This window comes from Furipterus horrens, unplaced genomic scaffold, assembly GCF_987537825.1.
Source record: "Furipterus horrens unplaced genomic scaffold, mFurHor1.1.pri manual_scaffold_1, whole genome shotgun sequence".
NCBI lineage: Eukaryota > Metazoa > Chordata > Mammalia > Chiroptera > Furipteridae > Furipterus > Furipterus horrens.
Genome location: NW_028327171.1, coordinates 131,485,036 through 131,507,529, shown reverse-complemented (window position 1 = coordinate 131,507,529; position 22,494 = coordinate 131,485,036). Strand labels below are relative to the sequence as shown.

Sequence of the window (22,494 nt, the reverse complement as noted above, 5' to 3'; positions counted from 1 at the left end):
CTGGCTTCAGATTTTTCTGAAATCTTTCAAATAGCATCTGGCCTCAGCATGCCCACACCTCTCACTAAGTGGTCTCAGGCCTGGCACTAGTGGCAGCCAGCCTTGGTTCTCAGCTTAGCCTTTCCTAGGTACCTCCAAACCCAGCACAAGTAGCAGCCATCCATATACAGATTACTTTGTAGCTCATGCCATGTGGCCCTAGGAAGATCACAGGTGGCAGCTAACCTTGGCCTGTACCTCCCAGAAGGCCCTAGAACCAGCATACCCAATGGATAGCTTCAGACCACATTGAAGCACCACCACCCAACCACCTCCACGAGTGACACATTCAGCGGTCAGGCTCAACTGGCACCAGAGCTCTGCTTAAGTAAGTCCTGCTCTATGTGGTAGGCCGTTGCACAGCTGATCCTACATGGTGATTGCAGGCAATCAGTCTGGGGGAAAATTCCTTCCATTTACATGCCAACATCAATCAAGGCTCAACTACAACAAGAGGGTATACACAGCCCACCTGAAGTTCCCAGCTTGGGTGTATGGGGAAGCTGTGCCACTGGACCCTCCAGGACACCTACTACATTAGGCCACTCAACCAAGCCTGGTAGATGTATCAGCTCTACCTAATACTTAGACACAAACACAGGGAGGCTGCCAAAATGAGGAGAAAAAGAGACATGTAACAAATGAAAGAACAGAACAAAACTCCAAAAAAGGAACTAAACAAAATGGAGTTGAGCAATCTGCTAGATGCAGAGTCAAAAGCACTGGTTATAAGGATGCTCAATGAACTTAGGGGAAAAGCAGATGAACTTAGTGAGAACTTCAACAGCATAAAAAAGGACATGGGAACCATACACACACAAAAGTCTCAGTCAGAAATGAAAGATACACTAACTGAAATGAAGAATAATTTATGAAGAATCAACAGTGGAGTAGATGAAGCTCAGAATCAAATCAGTGATTTGGAATATAAGGAAGCAAAAAACACCCCATCAAAACAGCAAAAAGAAAAAATAATGCAAAAAAAAAAAAAATGAGGATATTGTAAGAAGCCTCTGGACAACTTCAAGCATACCAACATTCACATTATGGAAGTTCCAGAAGAAGAAGAGAGAGAGCAAGAAATTGAAAACCAATTTAAAAAAATGACAGAAAACTTCCCTAACCTGGTGAAAGAAATAGACACACAAGTCCAGGAAGATGAGAGAGCCCCAAACAAGATGAACACAAAGAGGCCAACATCAAGACACATCATAATTAAAATGACAAAGGTTAAAGACAAAGAGAATCTTAAAAACAGCAAGAGAAAATCAGTTAGGGAGCTTCCATAAAACTGCCAGCTGATTTCTCAACAGAAACTTTGCAGGCTAGAAGGGATTGGCAAGAAACATTCACAGTGATGAAAAGCAGAGGCCTACAACCAAGAATATTCTACCCAGCAAAGCTATCATTTAGAATTGAAAGACAGTTAAAGAGTTTCCCAAACAAGAAAAAGCTAAACAAGTTAAATACCACCAAACCAGTATTACATGAAATGTTAAAGAGTCTTCTTTAAGGAGAAGAAGAAAAAAAGATAAAAAATTATGAAGAATAAAATGGCAATAAATATATATATATCAAAAATTGAATCTAAAATACAAAATAAGTGAACAAGCAGAATGGAAATAGACTCATAGATACAAAGACACTTGATGGTTGCCAGATGGGAGGAGGGTTGTGGATGTGGGTGAAAAAGGTGAAGGGATTAAGAAGCACATAAGGTGGTTACTAAATAGTCATGGGAATGTAAAGTGCACCATAGGAAATATAGTCAATAGTATTCTAATAACTGTGTATGGAGTCAGATGGGTATGAGATTTATCTGGATGATCACTTAGTAAGTTATATAACGTCTAATCACTGGGGTGTAAGCCTGAAATTAATATAATATTATACATCAACTGTAATTAAAAATTAAAAACTGATTTAAATATTAAAAATATGAAAGAATGTGGAAGAACAATCATCTTCTAGAATTTAAAAAAATTAAGTAAAAAAATAAAATCCTAAGTTAGATCTTGCCACTGCCTCACATAAAACTCTTGAATGAATTTTGACTGTCTTGAAGGTACATCCCAACTCCTTAACCTGGTCTGTAAGACCCTGCATGATCTGACCCCTGCTTATCTTTACAACTTCAGGTTATGCCTATACCTTTATACATTCTTATTAACTCTTTTCAAAGTATTCTAATTTAAGTGTGCCATTTTTTTTTTCTGCTTTGGAGCCTGATTAATATAGCAAAAAATGTACATCACTATATTAAATAATGCTATGTATTTCTGTAGATGCATGTATATATAAGCAAAGTCATAGGAAAAAGTCTGGGTAAATACCCACCAAACTGTTAATAGGAATTACTTTTGAAGATGGGGAGTGCTGATCCAAGGGAACTAAAGTTTTATTTGCAATTACTTAAATTTTTAAATAATTTATTGTGCAAAAAGTATTCAATATGATGAAAAGCAAGGACCTACAACCAAGATTACTCTATCCAGCAAAGCTATCATTTAGGATGGAAGGGCAGATGAAGTGCTTCCCAGACAAGGTAAAGCTGAAGAAGTTCATTATCACCAAGCCATTATTATATGAAATGTTAAAGGGACACATTTAAGAAAAAGAAGATAAAAAATATCAACATTAAAATGACAACAAACACAACTATCAACAGCTGAATCTAAAAAATAAAAACAAAATCCAACTAAGCAAACCAGAATTAGAACAGAATCATAGGTATGGGGATCATTTGGATCAGTTGGGAGGGGATAGGGGGAGAAATGGGGAAATGATGCAGGGATTAAAAAATATAATTGGTTGGTACAAAATGGACACGGGGAAGTTAAGAATAGTACAGGAAAGGGTGAAGGCAAAGAACTTATATGCATAACCCATGGGCATGAACTAAGGAGGGGTGGGCTTGTTGGAGGGAAGCGGGGTACTGGGCAGAGGGGAGCAAAGGGAATAAAAATTGGGACTCCTGTCACACCATAATCAATAAAATATACTTTTAAAAGGAATTTATTGAAATAATACATATGTAATAAAAAATCTCTTCAGAATAAAAACATGAAAGGACAGCATTGGACTAGATTAATGGCTTTCAATTACTTTTGGCTGTGACCCCACATGTAGAAATATAGTCTCCATTGTGACCCAGTGGACCCATATATATTTATTTATAAAGATACGAACTGGGACAAAAGTTTCATGAAATAGTATTTACTCTTACCATGAACAATGCATTCTACTATTTTCTTTTGTAATCTATTTTATTTTTAAAGCTGTCCTACCTAATCCATTGATTTCTTATTATGACTCACTGTTGGGTTGCAACCCTTATTTTCAAACACTGGAGTAGACGATCACTAGTCTATGACTCTTTATCTTTATAAAAAGTGTCCCTGGCCTTGGGCTTTCCACTTTCCCTGAACTCCCTTGCTATTTATTGTCTCTTTTGTTCAGTTAGCACAAAATTATCCTGTTAGCACAAAGTTATCATTATCTGTATGTTCTTATCCATTTGGGTGTCTTCTTTGCTTTCCAGGAAGGGGAAAATCATTTTCAGATTAGGGATCCAATGATCAGAGATTACACAGAATAGTGTGTGTGTGAAATGTTTGTTGGGGTGATGGAAATGGTGTGTGCATGGTGTGTGTGTTTTAGTCCCAAGGGCCTGAAAAACACTGAGTGGATATTTGTAGATGCTGCTGACCCACAGATTTGAAATAGGCCCTATGTCTGTCCTTTGAAATGCTCCCAGGTATTCTTGCCATCAGGACTCAGTTCTACCTGTATCCTGAGAGGAGGCCCTACAAACTATCTTGCTACCTACACTTTTATAAATACTCAACCAAAAGGCAAATGGTATTTTTCAATTCTGAACAAGGCTTTACCATGGCAAATACCCCTCCAATCATTCCAAAAGCACTGAAAAACCAAAAGTTAAGAAAAGAAACAAATAAGGCAGGCCAGGGAAAGTTTTGGAAAGAGCTTTCAGGGAACAGGAATCTCTGAGATGAATCAGACATGGGGACAGAAAATATTTGCTCACCAAAGGAATGTAGGAGAATAAAAACAAATTTCAATCTCCATGTACTGGATTTTCTCCTTGCTGTTAGCCTAATTTGAATATTTGTATACATTTGCATGTTGTTTTCCAGTCACTGTAATCCCTGACCACTGTAATTGTGACAAATACAGAGTTGGTTCTGTTTTGTTTTTGAGAAAGAAGGAAGGAGAGTGTCACTGTTTTTTCTATTAGACTGCCAGTGTATCCGATTTTGTTGCAAATACGTAGGTAGTGGATGGAATTGGAAATATTTTCTTTCTTTTTTTCTGAAGTTTGCTGTTAAGTTTATGTGATCTCTTGACATGAAAACAGAATGAAATGAAAGCCATTCGATTTTGTTATTGAGGCTACAGACTGCAGCCGGGGATATGGAGTTAAAAAAAAATCACAAGCTGCCCTTCCCTGCATTTGGGGCTTCCTAGTATCCTTGTAATCAGCTCCACTCAGATTGTTTGTTCCCTTCCTTGGGGAGACTTACAGATGGCTTAGATCACTAGCACTTTTCATGACAGAAGTACAGTTCAGTGTCTGAATCGACCCTTAGTGGATGCTCTGTGATGAAGGTGAGAGTGAATTGCCCCAGAGATTCTGTGTTGAAAACTCTATACAGATTCCCCACTGCCTTCAGGATTAAGTTCAGTGGCTTAAACCGAACCTCCAAGGCTCTATCTAATGAGGCTTCTGTCCCTGCTTCAGCGGCTTCCCACCCCTTTGCCCCCAAAACTTTTGCCTGCCTCTATCCAGTCGCTGCAGCTGAAGTGGTTTTTTTAAGCTATTAAGACCCCCCAAAGAATTTGCATTGTGTGGAAAATGAAATCCAGACTCCTTAGCATGTACGATAAGTCCCTTCAAAATCTGGCCCCTGCATACCTCACTAGCCCCATTTCCTACCCTTTGCCCCTTTCACTACATTGCCGCCACATTGCCCTCCTGTCTGTTCCTTGGACTCAGCTGCTGTTCTCTGAACCACGGACACTGTTCCAGGTTTTCCTTCCTTTTCCTCCAAATCTTCACTACGTGCCTGTGCAGCCAGCCCCAATTAATCTTCCTGTTTTTCATTCCATTTTCCAAAGTGATCAGGTTTTTTGTCTCCCCCTAGAATTTGAGGACCACGGGGGCAGGCAGCATGTCTGTCTTGTTCACCAGTGTATTTCTCATGTCTAGACTATGGGGGGAGGTTGCTGGCACAAAATTGGTGTTAATAAAAATCAGTCAGTGAATGAATGAATATAGCCAGTGGCTTTCAAACTTCAGTAAGCATCAATCAGGTGGAGATTTGTCAAAACACAGATTGCTGGTCAGATCCTCAGAGTTCCTGATTTGGTAGGTCTGGGTTGAGGCCCACAAAGCCTCTGTATTTCTTCCAAGTTCTCAAGTGAAGCTAAACTGGCTGGTCTGGGTATATATATAAAAATATTTCCATGCCTTTGCTCCCTGTCTCCCCTTCCTGGAAATTTATTTCCTTTATTCCTTGGGCAAGCCGTCACCCCTGCTTTGAAACTCAGGATGGGCATTACTTCTTCCAGGAGGCTTTCTCCAATATTAGTGTCCAAGTCTATGTCCTCCAGCACCTGGTGCAAAAGCTGCCCTAACCTTAGCACATTGCATTGCGTTACCTGTGCACAGGGTAACTGCATCTTCCCAGACCACAAGTCTTCCAGGCCTGCCTTAGACACGCCTGTGTTCCAGCTCAGGAATGTTCCCTTTGAACTCCACACAGGCAATTGCTGCCTCTGAAAATGAAGTCAGACCGGACATCTGTGCAGCTCTAGACTTTGACCTCATTCTCAGGCCTCCTTTCACTTTTTCCTCTTACCAAACTCAGCCAAACAGTGGCTTCTTTTCCCCTGTCTCCAATGTTTAACTTCTCTAGCTTATGCTCAAACTTAAACTGTTCCATTTATGTAGCTGGCCTTAATATCCAATAATGACCTGTGGAGAAGGCTAGCTCACTCCCTTAAGGCAGAGCAATACTGTAAAGGCTAAAATTAGTTTGGGGGTGGGTGGGGGAGGAAAGGTTTCTTAATGGCTCCTCAAATTCCAATTTTATCTTCCTGAATGATGTACTTTGGAGTCACCCTCAGTTTTTCCAATAACTTTGCGAAACATCAGTGCTGCTCCCTGGCCTACTACAGAGTCAATAGGAGGGCAGAAGAGCTGGGAGGTCTCAGGCTCAGGATGCCGCTGGGTCTGAGGCATGTGCACACATGCTGGAAGAAACTCACCTTGTTGTGGTGTTGCAGCTGCACCCAGCCTCCGTAGCCAAATTTCTGCGGGGGCGAGGAGAGAGGCACAGTTAGACTGTAAGAGCAAAGTGGACAGGACTGCAATAAAGGGGCAAAGAATCCCCAGCTCCATCCTTTCAAGCTTTACCTGACCATTTTTCATTCATACCCACTTATCACTTAATATTTATATTTAAACCAATTTACTTTCTTTCCCTAAATGCATTTATTCAGGAAGAAAATTCTAAACATATCATAGAAGTGCTAGTTTTACCTTTTATCCTCCAGCAGGGTGCAATTTTAAAATGAGGATTTAAGTTAAAAAATATTTGTTTGCATACCACCAAAGCTATTTCAGGAGCCACAGTACCTGGATAGGAAGGACTACTCTTTAGGAAGTACCCTATTAGAACACTGCTCTTTAAACTGTGGGTTGTGATCCATGAAATCAATGTAGTGGATAGTGACCCAGACATTCTAAAAACACAAAATAGTATGTGTAGCAGATGGTGTTGGTGTTCCACCCACATTCCCTCCTCTTAACACTTCTGTGCACACTGGCCCTGTTGCCACAAAAACAACTTTGGTTAGACTCTTCTAGCAGGTCAGAAGTACCAGGAAATCAGAGCCACACCTCCCCTTAGCAGACCTCAACTGGTGACTGAGGATGCTTGTCTATAAACACGCTGGACACACTAGTTCAGAGGTCTGACTGAGGTGAGGCACACATCCTACGCTTCCTTTGGTGGCCTTGCTTTCCCTGCCTCACTTCCCCCCTGTACTGGTGTTTCCTGAGATCACTTCCAAAGTAAACTACTTGCATTTGAGTCTTTATCTCAGAACCTGCTTTTTGGAAAATCCAAGCCAAGATGGTAAAGGCATGAAATGGAATGGAAGAGATTAGAATGCCTCCGTGTATAGTTATTCATTTCATCAAACTCTTGTTTTCATTATATATATTGAGTCACAATATAAAATATATTTCTGCTTGGTGGTTATGAATAAAAAATTTTGAAAGCTGCTGCCTAAGAACATAGGTATATGTGACTCATTAACTATAGGTTTTTACATCTCATTTTGTTCATTCATTCATTCATTCATTCCTCAAACCCTCATGGAATCCCACCTATGACTGGCCTTACTATGGTCGAGAAAATAAAAGCGAAGAAAAGTTCCAGCCTCTGTGGAGCACAGCCTCGAGAGGGTGGGGCTGGGGAGGGTATTTGAAAAGCCATAATCGCATGTCAGAAGGGCTGCGATTGAGTGGTGCAGAAGTTCTCTGGGAGGCAGGAGGAGGATTCTGACCCACAATTTGGGTCAGTGGTGTCAGGGAAGGCAGTTTGGAAAGACAGTCTGGGGTCAGATTGGAGAGGAACTTCCACAGTCAGCATTTCCATGCTCCAACGCTGTGGCTCTCAAATTGTGATTAAGAGGGGAAGGTGTGGCAGCCAATGATGTGAAGAGCTGCTCACCAATGATGGGTAGATGAGTTAAGGAAACTGAAGATCAGTACAACTTCTCATGTGTTATAGTGGATGAGGCCAGCAAACAGTAGCTGGTTCTTATCTTATGTCATTACAGGGAGGTTGTCTTGAGGAAGTCAAGTCTGGCAAATCCCTCCTAGCTCCGCTCTCTCCTCCAGACTGAGCGGAGGACTGGGCGTAGAGGTGTTTATGTATCTGTGTCTGTGACTAGGTATGCCCCAGCAGAATTCTTAAAATTTGGGTCAGTTTATACCAGCTTTATTCTACCTAAACATAAGTTTGGTTCTTGATTACAGCACCAAATAATCATCTTAATTCTAGATCTACCTGCTTCTCCCCAAGCAGGGGATATCAGAGGACCTGGGTTGGTAGGCTGGGCATGCAAGGGAAATAGTGGACCATGGGCCTGAGCTCCTCCTCCCTGCACCCAGGTTCTCCTTCACCTGTGTCCTGCCCCAACCTCTTGCATTCCCTTCCCTTCACACATTCAATATCCTTGTGCTTTTCCCCTCTCTTCCTTTGAGTAAAGCTGCTCAGAGATCTATGCTGGAGGAGGGGGTGGAATGTGGATGGCCCCATCAGTTACTTTAGAGTAAACTTAAACTCTCAAACTGGAAATGTATGGTAAAAGAAAAGATTTTGTTTTTCTTCTCCCCCCCTTTTTTTCTTTCATTCCTTCCCCACTCTCTTTCTTACTTTTTCTTAATTCCCTATAGAACTTTAACCCATAAATTAGAAGGTTAGAAAGTATTCCCTCTGAGGAAGCTCAGAGAGGCAGTGGGAGGAAGAACAGAGGGCTCTTGTCATACACAACAAACCTCTCAGAAGATACTTGACTTCGCTGGAGTAACTTAACATCTCAAAGTCACTATTTCCTTACGTGTAACATGACGCAAACAGCAATGGCTCTGACATAGGGTATTACGGGAATTAACTGAGATAATTCATAGAAAGCTATTGTCACCAGACCTGGTTTATAAGAAGGACCTCATCAGTGCTAACAATGGTGATGTTTGTGACAGTGGGAATGGCGGTGGTGGAGGTGGATATGGTGGTGGCAACAGTGGTGATGGTGATGCTGGTGGTTTTGGTAGGGATGGTGGTGGTGGTAGTGGCAATGGTGGAGTTCATGAGCTGGTACTGGTGATGGTTGTGGTAGTGAGTTTGGTGGCAGCGGTGGTATCAGTGATGGAAATGGTAGTGGTGGCAGGCAGTGATGGCAGTGGAGGTGGCATAGTAGTGACAGCCTATTCTATCCTTAGCTGGTAAAATAAGGTATACGCTAGGGTCAGACACTAAGGAGTGCTGTGAAGGAAGGCGCCCTTTGTCACTCTATATTTCTCCCTCCCCTTTCCTGGAAAGCACAAAATTTGAATACTTTGTGCTTCTTCTAGGCACCTTGAAAAGACCTAACTTATGTGGGTCAGCTTAATTTTGTTCCAAATCTGGGACCTATTCAGTCCCCCAGCTCTCATCCTAAGTTGAACCAGCCTGAGGTCTGGAATTTATGACCCTGGGAGTACTTTTGGTCAGAGTATATGCCAGGAAGCATTTACAGTCTGAAGATGTTTCGCTGACAAGGACCAATGTCCCATAGGCATTTATGGGCATGACAAATAAAAAACAAATTAAGCGGAGAAAGAAGATGGCAGAGGAGTAAGTGGAAGCTACACTAACTTCCTCCCAGAACTAGTCTGGATTTACAACGCAATTTTGGAGAAATCATCTGGAATAACCAACCGAACACCAGCTGGAGAGAAGTCTTATAACCACGGAGAGACAGGAAAGGCCGCTACATCACAATGTGACCGGTAGGGAGTGCGGAGACGCGGAAGGGCTGGCTGGGCTCACACGGGTGGCAGCTGAAGGGACTGAGAAACAGCTCAGCAGCTGGGGATTCCCCCTGAGAAGGGCAGGGTCTAAACCCCCAGCTGAACTTCCCAGCCTACAGCAACAGAGTGGAAAGTAAAATAGTATCCAGCTGAGAAAAGCGAAAAGCCACAGGGTTTCTTGCTAGCCGGAGAGAAACAGCTGGAGAAAAAGAGCTCTTAAGCAGATCACATACAAAAATATTTTGGCCCCCACTTACCCTGGGCTCAAGCGGAGGAAAGGCAGAGAGGACTGGAGATGCTTGGGGAGAGTTTGGTGTGGTGGCTTTGAGGGGAGAGCTGGGGAAGCGGCCGGCTGGGTCCCAGTGCTGACTCATCCCCACACTGCAGGCAGACCATTCCCGGCCAAGTGGCGTCAGCCTGAGGGGAAGCAAAGGCCCTGCCTACAGGAATTAAGCTGCCACACCCACAGTCCTTAAGCCTGACGGCTAATCACAGATTGAATAGATTATCAACTAAAGAAGCCAGACAAAGGCAGTAGATCCCTGGAAGTCTCCAACAGGCTGCCTAGGCCCAGACTGGTACAGGATCTGACACCGCCAGGGCCAGATCCAGGAAGTGCAGATCATTCTAAGAAGCACCAACAAACAATAGGAGTCACAAAAATGGGGAGACAGAGAAACAACCCCCCATCGAAAGGAAAGGCAGAGTCCCCAGAAAGAGTGCTAAATGAAATAGAGGGGAGCCAACTATCAGATATGTAATTGAAGGCATATATTATGGAGAAGCTCAATGAGCTCAGCGGAAACTACAAAGAACTCCAGAAAAACTACAGTGAACTCCAGAAGAACTATAAGGAACTTACTGAGAATTATACCAGCATCAAAAAGGACATGGAAGCTATCAATAAGAGCCAGGAGGAAATGAAGAATACGATCTCTGAACTGAAGAACACAGTAGAAGGAATTAAAAACAGGCTAGAGGAAGCAGAAAATCGGATCAGCGAGCTGGAGGACAATGTAGACAAAAACTCACAGACAGTGCAACAAAATGAAAAAAGGCTGAACAAGACTGAAGAGGCTCTAAGACAGCTGCAGGACAACATGAAACGTAATAATATCCGTATCATAGGAATTCCAGAAGGAGAAGAAGAAGAGCAAGGGATAGAAAACCTCTTTGAAAAACTAATGACAGAAAACTTCCCTAACTTGATGAGAGAAAGAATCATGCAAGTCCAGGAAGCACAGAGGGTCCTAATGAAGAGGAACCCCAACAGGCCCACTTCAAGACACATCATAATTAAAATGCCAACATTCAAAGACAAAGAGAGAATCCTAAAAGCAGCAAGAGAGAAACAACTAATAATATACAAGGGAGCTCCAATAAGGCTATCATCAGACTTCTCAGCAGAAACACTACAAGCCAGAAGGGAATGGCAAAATATATTCCAAGTAATGAAAAACAAAGGCCTACAACCAAGAATACTCTACCCAGCAAGGCTCTCATTCAAAATGGAAGGTGAAATAAGGAGTTTCCAAGACAAAAGAAGGTTAAAAGAATACATCTCCACCAAACCAGTATTGCAAGAGATGCTAAAGGGTCTGCTTTAAGAAGATGAAGAAACAGAGAGAGACAGAGAGGAACACGAGTACAAAGGGGGAAAATGACAATGAATAAGTACTGAAAGAAAGAAGGAACTTCTACCATTTGCAACAACATGATTGGAACTAGAGAGAATTATGCTTAGCAAAATAAGCCAGGCAACAAAAGAAAATTACCTTATGCTATCACCTGTTAAAGGAAACTAATGCACAACACAAACAAATGAGCAAAATTGAACCAGAGGTATGTAAACGAGGAATAAACTAACAGTAACAAAGGGGGAGATGGGAGGGAGAGAAGTGGTAAGAAGGGGAGGGGTCTAGTCAAAGAACATGTATAAATGATCCATGGACATGGACAGCTGGGTGGGGACTGAATGTGGGAGAAGGGAGGGACAGGGTGCAGAGAAGCAAGAGGGGGAAAAAAGTGAGACAACTGTAATGGAAAAACAAACAAACAGAAAAATTTTTAGTGGGGGGGAAAAATAAAAATATAAAGAATAGAAATGCAAGTTCAGTGAATATTAGAAGGACAAGGATTTTCCTTCACACTGTATATATTTTCTCCCTATCTGATCCCTCCAGAATTTGGCATTCTAAAGAAGTAAGTAATGACCTAAGTTTCTTTGCATAAAACTAATAAGAGCAGTTGTTAATAACGATTTTTTGACTAAGACTTTGACTGGAATGTCATGCCTAAAGGAGACATGCTTGGGCTTTGGTTGTTACCAAAAAGCCCTGAGCAACTGGGACTGACTTTCAAAGGTAATAAAAGTCCACGAGATAAAAGGCCTGGTACCTTGGATGGATGAGCGGTCCATAGCAATCTTTCCAGGGAAGGAATGAAAGTTGTTTTCCTGAAAGATGGCTAGAAGGGACCTTAAGGCACAATGAAAAACCAGGAGGACCTGGAAAAGACAGGTGTTTACAGGCAAGGCTGAATGCCAGGTATGTGGCTCAGCTTCTGTGCCCTGAAGGGCAGACTGAAGGTCACCCTAAATGTTCCTTGCATAAGTTCCAGCAAAGCAGAACTAAAGATCATAAGTGATCATTTGCTGCTCTTGTTGTGTTTATGCAAATGAACAGGATAAATTAAAAATGAACTTAATGCAGTCCCTTTAATGACAAGGAGGGTAATCTTAGGGAGAAAAATCAAGATTCAAGGAAGATCACAATGCCCAGTGGTAGACTATAAAGTAGTGCAGCTAACCGTCTTTAAAGTTTCTTTTCATTTAAAATTTGTTTTCATTTGAAAGTTAAACTATGTCTGTGGCATTATCAAAGATATTCAAGTTGCAGGCAAGAAGAATGTCAAATGCCTTGCAACTGGATGTCTTTCCGATAAGACAGTCCTACAGATCTATAAACTTGTGTGTGGGTTATGTTACATAAATTAACATGTGTTTTCTGTTTTCAAAGGGCATAAGCCTACGATCTCATTACCTGAGTGATTGTCTGTACGTATAGGCCTCACTTAATCCTGTCTGCATTGCTGCCTCCTGAGACTCAATGGTTTGGCTGAACTAAGTGGCTGGGTTGGTGAAGAACGGGGTGGTCTGTGGGCTTCACTTTAAAACTGGTTTCTCTTTTCTATCCTAATGGCTTGGATAGAAAGAGCCCAGAGGCCTGAGAGGGGGGAAACCTAAAGTATTCCCCTCAGCTTAAACTAAGTATAATGGGCAAAAGGGTTTTGGACAGGTGAGATGTACCTGGCATACCTTCCTCTAAAGAAGCCCTTCTTTTCCCTAATGTGGGACATTGAAAAATTAATACCTGTCTTTTGTCATCTAGTGGTTACGGATTGAATGATGTCCTTTAACCCTGTTGCCCCCAGAATACAACAAGGATGCCAGCCTGTTAAACCAAGCACACCATTGTCCAGAGACAGCCAACCAACCTGGAGTCTGCACGATCCTTCCCCTTGTGGGAAGGCCACCCTCCCCTCCACACCCCCACTCTTATTAGGGATTTCTTGACCCAAGGGTAGGTAGGACGACGACCATGTCCAGCTTGAAGCAACTAGAGGAGCTCGAGACCTTCGTCCATTGTCCTTTATAAGATTGTAAAGGGTCTTAAGTCTGAGAGGGAGGGATTGTTATTTTTTATTGTTAAAATATTTAACTAATTAATTAATTATTTAAAAAAAAAAGAAGAAGAATATATGAAAGGGTGAGCCATGGGCATGGACTTGGGGAGGGGATTGTCGGGGAAGGGGGGTGCTGGGCGGAGGGGAGCAAAGGGGAAAAAATTGGAACTATTGTAACAATATAATCAATAAAATATACTTAAAAAAAACAAATTAAAAAATTCAAGGGAATTTAGTTCTACACACAAAGGATGTGTTTCTGAATTGGATATATATGAATGAGGTTGGTGAAGTGAATGACATTTTTAATGTCTTGGGGACCTCACACTTTCATATGGTGAGTAATAAATTTCCTGGGTGATGAAACTAAATATCTTCACAGAGGTTGTTTAAAAGTCAAGTTACGCCTGGGATTTTTTTCTCCTAAAATCTGACAGTGAATAAATGCAATTAAATTATTGCTTACTAAAGGCTGGAATTTTTGGATTCCATTTAAAATCAGAAGAATCTTTGCAAGCACTACTGTTGGGCACATAATAGGTGGTCAGTAGAGTTTTGCTGAAGAAAAAAGTTGAAACCTTATTATCATCATTGCTTTTATGAGCAATGATGGATCAACTTGAAATAATTTTCACCATGGTTTCTTAGCCAACAACCTCTAATTTGTGACAGCGGATGTATGGGTCCTGATTCATTAGAAACAATTTAATCAAGTGCCCTTCCAATCTGCTTTCTTTTCACCTCACAGATCTTAACTGTAACTCTGACTAAAATTATTCTTAGCAAGTGAAAAGGAAAAGTTTTCTCAAATCCCAGTCCTTTGTAGTCATTAGTTAATCATCAAGCTGGGCATGTTGATTCTGCTTTTCTGTTTCTTCATTGCATAAAGAGGTCAGGGTTATTGAAGTATGTCTATTAATATTTAATAGAGAAAGGCAGGTTTGAAAAAACAGGCTTCATCTTCTAACATAGAACTAGTACGGGCTTATTCTTTTCATTCCTTTATTGCACAGTTTGAAAAATGGAAAGAAAAAATCAGAGACTGATGTTTTGAAACATTTACCCACTAAGAAACATTTGGAAGACAAAGAAAAATCTGCTGTAACTATTGAACTATATGAACACCAAAGAAAATCTGCTATTAACTATTGCCACTTTAACACTCAATATACTCTGACCAAATAGACTGAAAATGGAGAGAGAGGGAGAAGGATCCAATTAATGTATTTTTATTTATCTCACTCCTCTCAATTTGAAAACACAGAACTGTTTTCTGCTAGTTATTTCATCTCTGGTTTGCCTGCACTCAAATGGAAACCTATACAATGTAACAGATCCAATTGTTTGACCTGCAGGTTGGAAGCCAGGTTCCAATGGCCCGGTGATGAAGCCCTAAGTGGGTTTGGGGAGTTCAGGAGTGGGCTGGTGTCCAGGGAGGCACGGAGGGGCAGAAGGAAGCAGGTATGTGCCTTATAGCAGTGATATTCTCCTAGACTAGCTCTCTCAGTTGGGTGTGGTGGTAGTGCTGGGGAGGGGTCACTAAGGTCACATAACTCTGAAATCCTAGGCTCATTTCTGAGTCTCCAGTACTTTATCTGTCCAGCAGGGTTGATAATATAAATCCTATGTATTCTGCAATTCACAAGATTTTATGTGAATCAAGTTACATATTGCTCCTTATGGTTATCACTACTATCACCACAATCATCACAATCATCATCTTCATCAAGTGTATCAGTTATCTACTTGCAGCGTGTGAGAGTGCTAGACAGACGCATGGTTTATATGACAGAATGCCCCACCCCTCTTTGAGACAATACCTGGAAAAGGGATGGCAGGTGGGGTAAAAAAGACAGCAGACCACGTACTTGCTGAGTCTCTGGGGCACCCGTTTGAGGCTGTAGCCTCCCCATGCTCTGCATCCCTCAGCTTCCTAGGCAGTTTTAACAATACCTTTAGGGCCCCGTATTAGGTGGGGCACTTAGAAATTACAGGCTCTTGTGACAAACTAGAGTCAGGCTTCAGGGTGGAAGACAAGTAATGGGGGGGGGGGGGCGGGTTGTGGCATGAGCTGTTAGGTAGAGTTTTCTCCCCTTAGCAGAAGAGGCATCTTTTTAGGCTGCTCTGGGCGGTCATCACTAAAACTATGAGGTAGTGTTTACACTTTAATAAACTCTGATGAGGACAGCAGCATTCAGAACAGCAAGTTCCCGTGTAAGCACTCAGACTCCTTTGGGAGGGGTAAGTTTGATGGGGTTAACTTTCACAATTGGCTGCAATTGGAAAGCCTTTCAAAGATGATTCAGCATCATCTGTATTTTTCAATCCACAATGTCTACCACCCATTTTACTTAAAATACCATAAACAAAGGAACACTTAAAATTAACAAGTATGAGAAGAAGATATTCTCATCTACTTGCACAATGACCTGCTATTTAATTAAAGCTTAGGTTAATTCATTTTTCTTCACTTGGGCTAAAAAAAATGAAACATTAGTGGTGTGAACGTTCTAGGGAAGGCTTAAGATGGGATAAAACCTGATACTTAGCCAGAATAAACTCAAGTCAATTTTAAATTTCATTCATGTCTCCTACCTTCTAATGGTTTTATTCACAGTTACAGTTATTTATTCAAAAGTTCTTAATGACGAAAGGAAATTTCCATCCTCTGAGAAACACGGAGAACAGTCTTTAGAGATATTCATTGTGCAAAGGCTACATGTCATTTCCTCTTAACATTTTTTGATGTTCCTTCTCTCTAGTTCATAACAAGGATTTACAGCTTAAAGATGATCAAAAGGGAAAGGTTTCAGACAGTGTCCTAAAATAGACTACAGAAAATTCTGCAAGTTATCTCTTGGTGCTGCTAAACCTTATTTTCAACATTTGGAAAAGGAGATGTTTTAGAAGTCCTGGACCTATCACATTCTATTTTTAAATAGTCTCTTCCTTGAAACTATAACTTTAAATTTTGTAGTTGGCACATATCTTCCTAACAGCTGAATATGTGATTTAAATGGAAGTAAAATTGCCTGATTTAAATTGTCCAGAAATTTTAAAGAATACTTCAGGAAAGAGATTTTGAGAAAACACTTACTTCCTTGATCAACGTATTTTCAAAATTAATATAAAAGTTGTTTTTAAAAACTAGGAAATCAGAACTACCAAAATAACTTTAAAGCACTCCTAAATTAAAAAAATGTAATATCTCATTACTCAAAGAAGAGATAAGTCTATAATAGAGGCACTGAGAAACCCTGAAGAAGTTCCAAAAATAATTCAGTAAATTAATCACCATTACCTTTTTTAGATCCGGCCATTCTTTTGGTAGAATATGACTATGGATGTCAATTTTCATCTCCACAGGGTCAGAGGAGAAGTGTATAAAGAAAGAGGTTTTGATATTAAGAGATCTCCTTGAAAACCATGGAGATAATTGATTTACTTTGTCCCTTTGTAGCTATGTTTAGGCACTGGTCAGAAATCTGCTCAACCAATTCTAGGTCCATTCAAGCTGCCTTATTAAAGTTCAAAGTTCTGTTTGTCAGTTTAGCTTTGGGTAAATAATTATTTGTTAATCAGGATGTGGAGCACAGAAAGTTTTTTTAGAGGACTGTACTAAACCTTATGAGGCCAAATTATTACAGGCTGCTTTTGAATATAGCAGGTCCAAACTTGACTAATCTTTGTTTCGATTTAATTAATTTATTTTTAAAGATTTTATTTGTTTATTTTTAGAGAGAGGGGAAGGGAGGGAGAGAAATTTTGATGTGCGAGAGAGACATCAATGGTTGCCTCTCACTTGCTCCCAACTGGGGACCTGGCCCGAAACTTAGCCATGTGCCCTGACCGGGAATTGAACCAGTGACCTTTCGATTTGCAGGCTGGTGCTCAGTTTACTGAGCCACACCAGCCAGGGCTAATCTTTGTTTTTAAATATTTAATTCTTATCAAGATATACATAATAAAAAATCAAGTAGTACCTGGTTAAAAACCAAACAGTACAGAGTGTTTTTAAAGAAAAATAATAGATCCCTGACTCACCACTTCTTATGCTTGGTTTCATTCCCCAGAAGCAACCAATTTTAATGCTTTTGCCTTTTGTTCAGTGAGTTGCCTCCTGAACACTGGTCATGAAAATTTGGCATGTTGCCAAGTTGGGGAAGTTTCAGCTTTAGTTTTACATCATAGAAAGAGCTCCTTCTTCAAATATGTTTTTTTTCCATTGCCTCATCCATGCATTTAACAAACATTTATTGAGAAGTACTATGTACAGATGATATAAGACTAAATGAGATAAAACGATACATATATTCTAATAAATAATTGTGCACAGCCCTAACTGTGAGGAAAAGAAGAAATAAGTCATTTTTATTGAGGGTCATCAGAGCAGTTTGGGGAGGACTTTCACTGGAATATAAAGTAGGGCTCATGGCCATGCCTCTAAAAGGAGCCTGGAACAAAGCAGCCCTCTATTGTTCTATGTTTAGCCTTTCCTATTCCTGGAAAGCTGAAATTGTCCAAGGGACTAAGGCCCCTGACAAGTCTTGAACCTTCTTTGGGATGTTCCCTTTAGCTCAGTTTCTGTAATACAGGAACTAAGTAGTCTTAAGAAGCCTTCCTACTAGGGTACTCAACTAAATTCTGGGTAAAGTATAATAAGCACACTTTTAAATGTTGCTTGAAAAAAAATAAAATCCTCAAAATACTTGAAAAAAAAAGTTTGATGAGCCAGAACATAATGAGTAAGTCTTAAACATACATGGAGGAACACACCAATACCCAGAGTAAGTGTAAGCACTTTCAGAGCAGTTCCTATGAGCCAACATGCTATTCTAAGCATTTTGCTCATATCAGTTCATTTATTCCTCATAACCGTCCTATGAGGGAAGATTACTAACATCCACTTTATATAAGAGGAGCTGAAGCACAGAGAAGCTAGGTGACTTGCTCATGGTGAACAATAAGTGGTAAAACCAGAATTTGAACTCAGGCAATGTAGATGCAGAATCCTAGAGTTCTGAGGGTTACTATTCCAAAAAGGAGTGGGAGGTCATACCATGTGCTTGTGAAAGCTGAGACTGTCTCATTAAGTTAGAATTCTTAAAGAGGCTAGGCCCTTAGTGAAAAAGTAGACTAGAAAAATATCCACTGGTCAACAAAGGGAGTCTGTAAGGAAATCTCTCTCCACTATGGTGAGAAGAAAAGAAGAAGGAAAAAAAAAGCTTTCTTTGAGAACTTCTTTAAAAAGTACTGATCCAAGACACCTGCTTAAAATTTTAGTTAAGGTACCAGGTTGGTAATGCTCAACTATTCCTTCCCCACACATATCTAGAAAATAAAAATACAAATTTTTTCTGGAGGAAATAATTCCAACTGAGTCCCTTTCATATGCACAGATCAAGGTCAACAAAATACTAGCTCATAATAAAAAATTCTACACACATGAGGAAAAAAGCCATCATGAGTGAGTAACTACAGAAATACTAATAGATTTAAAGCTCCAAGGACATGTATATTGGAGTTATTAAACAGAGAATATACATGTATTATATATAAAGTGTTTTAAAAAATAGAAATTTAAAAATTAGCCAAAAGACTATCAAATGGTTGGCTAAATTTGAAAAAGAACAAAATAGAACTTTCATAAATGAAACCATTGTAATTTAAATTAAAAACTCAACAGATGGGTTATACAACAGAATAGACAAACTTGAAAAGAGAATTAATAAACTGGCAGAAAGACTTGCACAGAAAGATGAGGAGATTGAGCCTATAGGAAAGTGTCACAAAGTACAAGGGATAGAAAAGAAAGTCTAAAAAAAGTCTAACTGAAGTGCTAAAAGAAAAGAAAGAGATATTCTAAGAGATAATAGCTTAAAAATTTTCAGACCTGATGAGCCAACAGATCCAAGACTCAAAACCTAGATCGAGAAAGATTAACAATAAGAACTCCATTTCAAGAAACCTTGCAATAAAACTACCAGAACACCAACAGTAAAAATTTGATCCTACAAACTGCTAGAGAGAAAAGGAGAATGCCTTCAAAACTCAGTAAATAGACTGACAGCCAACATCTCACAACAATGATGGGAGCCACGGGACAATAGAAAATATACTCAAAAGGCTCAGAGACATTGTAATGTTCAACTACTTTCTCCTCATCCACACCCAGAAAAAGGAAATACAAATTTTTTCTGGAGGAAACCATTTCAACTAAGTTCCCTCAATTATGCCACAGATTAACCTGGACTTGTATACCTTCTAAAATTTTATTTTGACAATGATGAAGAGGTAAAGGTATTTTCAAATAAAAACTGAGTTTGCTACCAACAGACCCTCACTTAAGGAATTTCTAATAATGTACAGGCCTACCTCAGAGATATTGTGGGTTTGGTTCCAGATCACAGTAAAAAGGTGAATATCACAATAAAGGGAGTCACACTTTTTTTTTTTTTTTGTTTCCCAGTGCATATAGGAGTTATAATTATAATATACTATAGTCTGCTAGGTGTGCTATAGCATTATGTCTAAAAAACAATGTATATACATTAATTTCAAAGTGTTCATTGCTAAAATCATACTAACCATTATCTCAGTATTCAGCGAGTCACAATCTTTTTGCTGGTGGATAGTGCTACCTTCAATTTGTAAAAGACACAATATTTGTGAAGCACAGTGAAGTGAAGCTTAATGAAATGAGATATGCCTGTACTCCTGAAAGGATGAAACCACTACAGAAACAAGGTCTGAAATGTAAGATTGAGTGAAGAGTGAAGAAACTAGTAATCATATAAATAAATTTAAATAATATTAAATATTTAAAACAGCAATAATAATGCCTATTTTAAGGAGTTAAAGCACTAGCCAAAGGTTAATTATCTAGCCACACTCTTGGCTTTTGTCTCCAAGAAATGTTCTCATGACTGAATCTCATAATTTCAACATCTTTTGCAATCTGGATAAGCTGAGAATTTCCTAAATCATCAAGTCCTGTTTTGTTTTGTTTTTTCCTTAGTAGTTTTTCAAGTTATCTTTTTCCTCTTGCATTTTACTGTAAGCAGCCAGAAGAAACCAGGATGAACTTTAACACTTTGCTTGGAAATCTCCTCAGCTAAGTATCAGAGTTCATCACTTATACATCTGATTTCTACGCAACTGTAGGACACCCCCTTGAACTAAGTTTTCTGCCACTATATAACAAGGGTCTCTTTTTTTCCACTTTCTTTTATGTTCCCCATTTCCTTCTGTGCCCTCACCAATAGTGCCTTTAACATGCATATTTCTACCAACAGTCTGTTCAAAGCAATCTATAGTTTTTCTATCATGCACCTCAATTCTTCCAACCTCTGCCCACTGCCCAATTCCAAAGTCACTTTCACTTTTTTATGTATTTGTTACAGCAGCATGCCACTTTCAGAAACAAAATTTGTATTAGTTTCCAATTGCTGCTGTAACAAATTACCCCAAACTTAGTGGTTTAAACTAACACAAATTTATTCTCTGATAGTTCTGGATGTAAGAAGTCCACAGCAGGTCAGTAGGGCTGTATTGCTGAGAAAGACTCTAGAAAAGAATCTGTTTCCTTCCTTTTTCTAGTTTCTAGAGCCTGTCTGCATGCTTGGCTCAGACCCCACCCCCATCTTCAAAGGCAGCAGTGTAGCATATTACAGTTCTCTTGTCATCATAGCACCTTTTTTTTATTTTTATTTTTTGACTCTTAGTTTCCCATCTCTCTCTTCTGAGGACTCATGTAGTGAAAATGGGCCCACCCAAATAACTCAGGATAATTTCCCCATCTCAAGATTCTTAACATAATTCCATTTTCAAAGTTCTTTTTACCTGTAAGGTAGCATTTTCACAGGTTCTGAAGATTAGGACATGGATATCTTTGAGTCTGGGGTATTAGTCAGCCTATCACAAGTAGGCATGGTAAATTTCCAAAGCAACTGCAAGAGAATATACAGAGAATATATAGTTTCCAATCAAGTTAAGTGGAAAATGAAATTTTTAAAAAGTTCATTTAAAGAAGGCAATAAAGCAAAACAGAACAAAACAAAACCATAAAAATGGAGGCAAATAGAAAGCACAAAACAAAATGGCAGAAATAAAAAAAATCCTGCTACATGTTGTTTATAAGAAAGACATTTCAACTAGAATACAGAAAATTTGAAGGTAAGAGAAAATAAAAGAAGCAAATTCTAACCCAAAGAAAGCCATGACAGCCATGGCTATCATAAATACTTCAGGTAGTTGAAATAAAAGAGAGTGCAAAAACACATAGCATTATTAGGGAAAGGATCCCTGTATAACAATAAAAGGTTCAACTAAGCACAAAGCCCTAATAAGTCTAAGTTTTGCACACTGGATTGCCTCAAAATATATAATGCACACACACGCATTGCAAATATATATTGGGTAAATCTTTCAACATATTTCTCTCAATTATTGGTAGGTCAATCAAATAAAAATCATCTACAGGAAGCTGTAGGGGAGGGCCCCAGTGCTGGGGAGCTACTGAAGAATCTCAAACATTCTGGCAGAGAAAGAGAACATTTTAAGCTCCAGCCTGCCCACAGAGCTCTAAACTATTTTTCCATAGTCTCTTTCAAGTAACAACTGTCCTATAGCCCTAACATTTCTTCTCTCTCCCTGCTTTGACCCTACCAGGGAAGGAGCTAACACTTATGGAGAAGGAGAAATGTCAGGTGGCAAAGGAGGAGAAAGGTTCACAGGCCCACCTTCAGGAAGAGAAGCTTTACCTTTCAATGACGATTGAAGGGATTATTCATATATTATGCTGGGCTTTTTTGACTTTTTTTGACTGAGACTTGGTTTGCAATTTAAAGTGGACTTATAACGTTTTATTATTGAAAAGTGAATAGAAATGTCATGGAGGCTGCATAGGTTTCCATCCAGAGGGAGGAGAAAAGACTACCTTCACCAAGTTGTATTAAAGGGAAAGTGGGAGATTTAATGACATCCAATGAGTCCTGTGTGTTCAGTGTAGCTATAACAGAAGAAGAGAGCCATGCTCTCACTTTTGCTTATAAAAACAGGCAAACTTTTTCACTCAATAGGCAGGAGATTACAGGGTCCTCAAGAGCAAACAGATAAAAGTCTTCCAGTTCCCACTATAATACTGTGTAAGATCTATCCACATT

At 39.7% G+C, this 22,494-nt stretch overlaps 1 protein-coding gene across 3 annotated transcripts in view; it reads right to left on the bottom strand.

Moving 5' to 3' along the window:
* The window catches only part of ACMSD (aminocarboxymuconate semialdehyde decarboxylase), a 77,337-nt gene extending 60,511 nt beyond the window's left edge, over positions 1–16,826 (bottom strand). The window contains exons 1-2 of one of the 3 annotated variants that reach the window (XM_090279434.1): positions 16,632–16,826; positions 6,331–6,375 (exon numbers count right to left, since the gene is read on the bottom strand). In XM_090279434.1, coding sequence (XP_090135560.1) covers positions 6,331–6,375; positions 16,632–16,688 — 102 coding nt within the window. In that variant the 5' untranslated portion in view covers positions 16,689–16,826. The remainder of the gene's footprint in view (positions 1–6,330; positions 6,376–16,631) is intronic. The other 2 variants (XM_090279441.1, XM_090279428.1) reach the window with 2 other exon arrangements.
* Between the last annotated feature and the right edge of the window lie 5,668 nt (positions 16,827–22,494).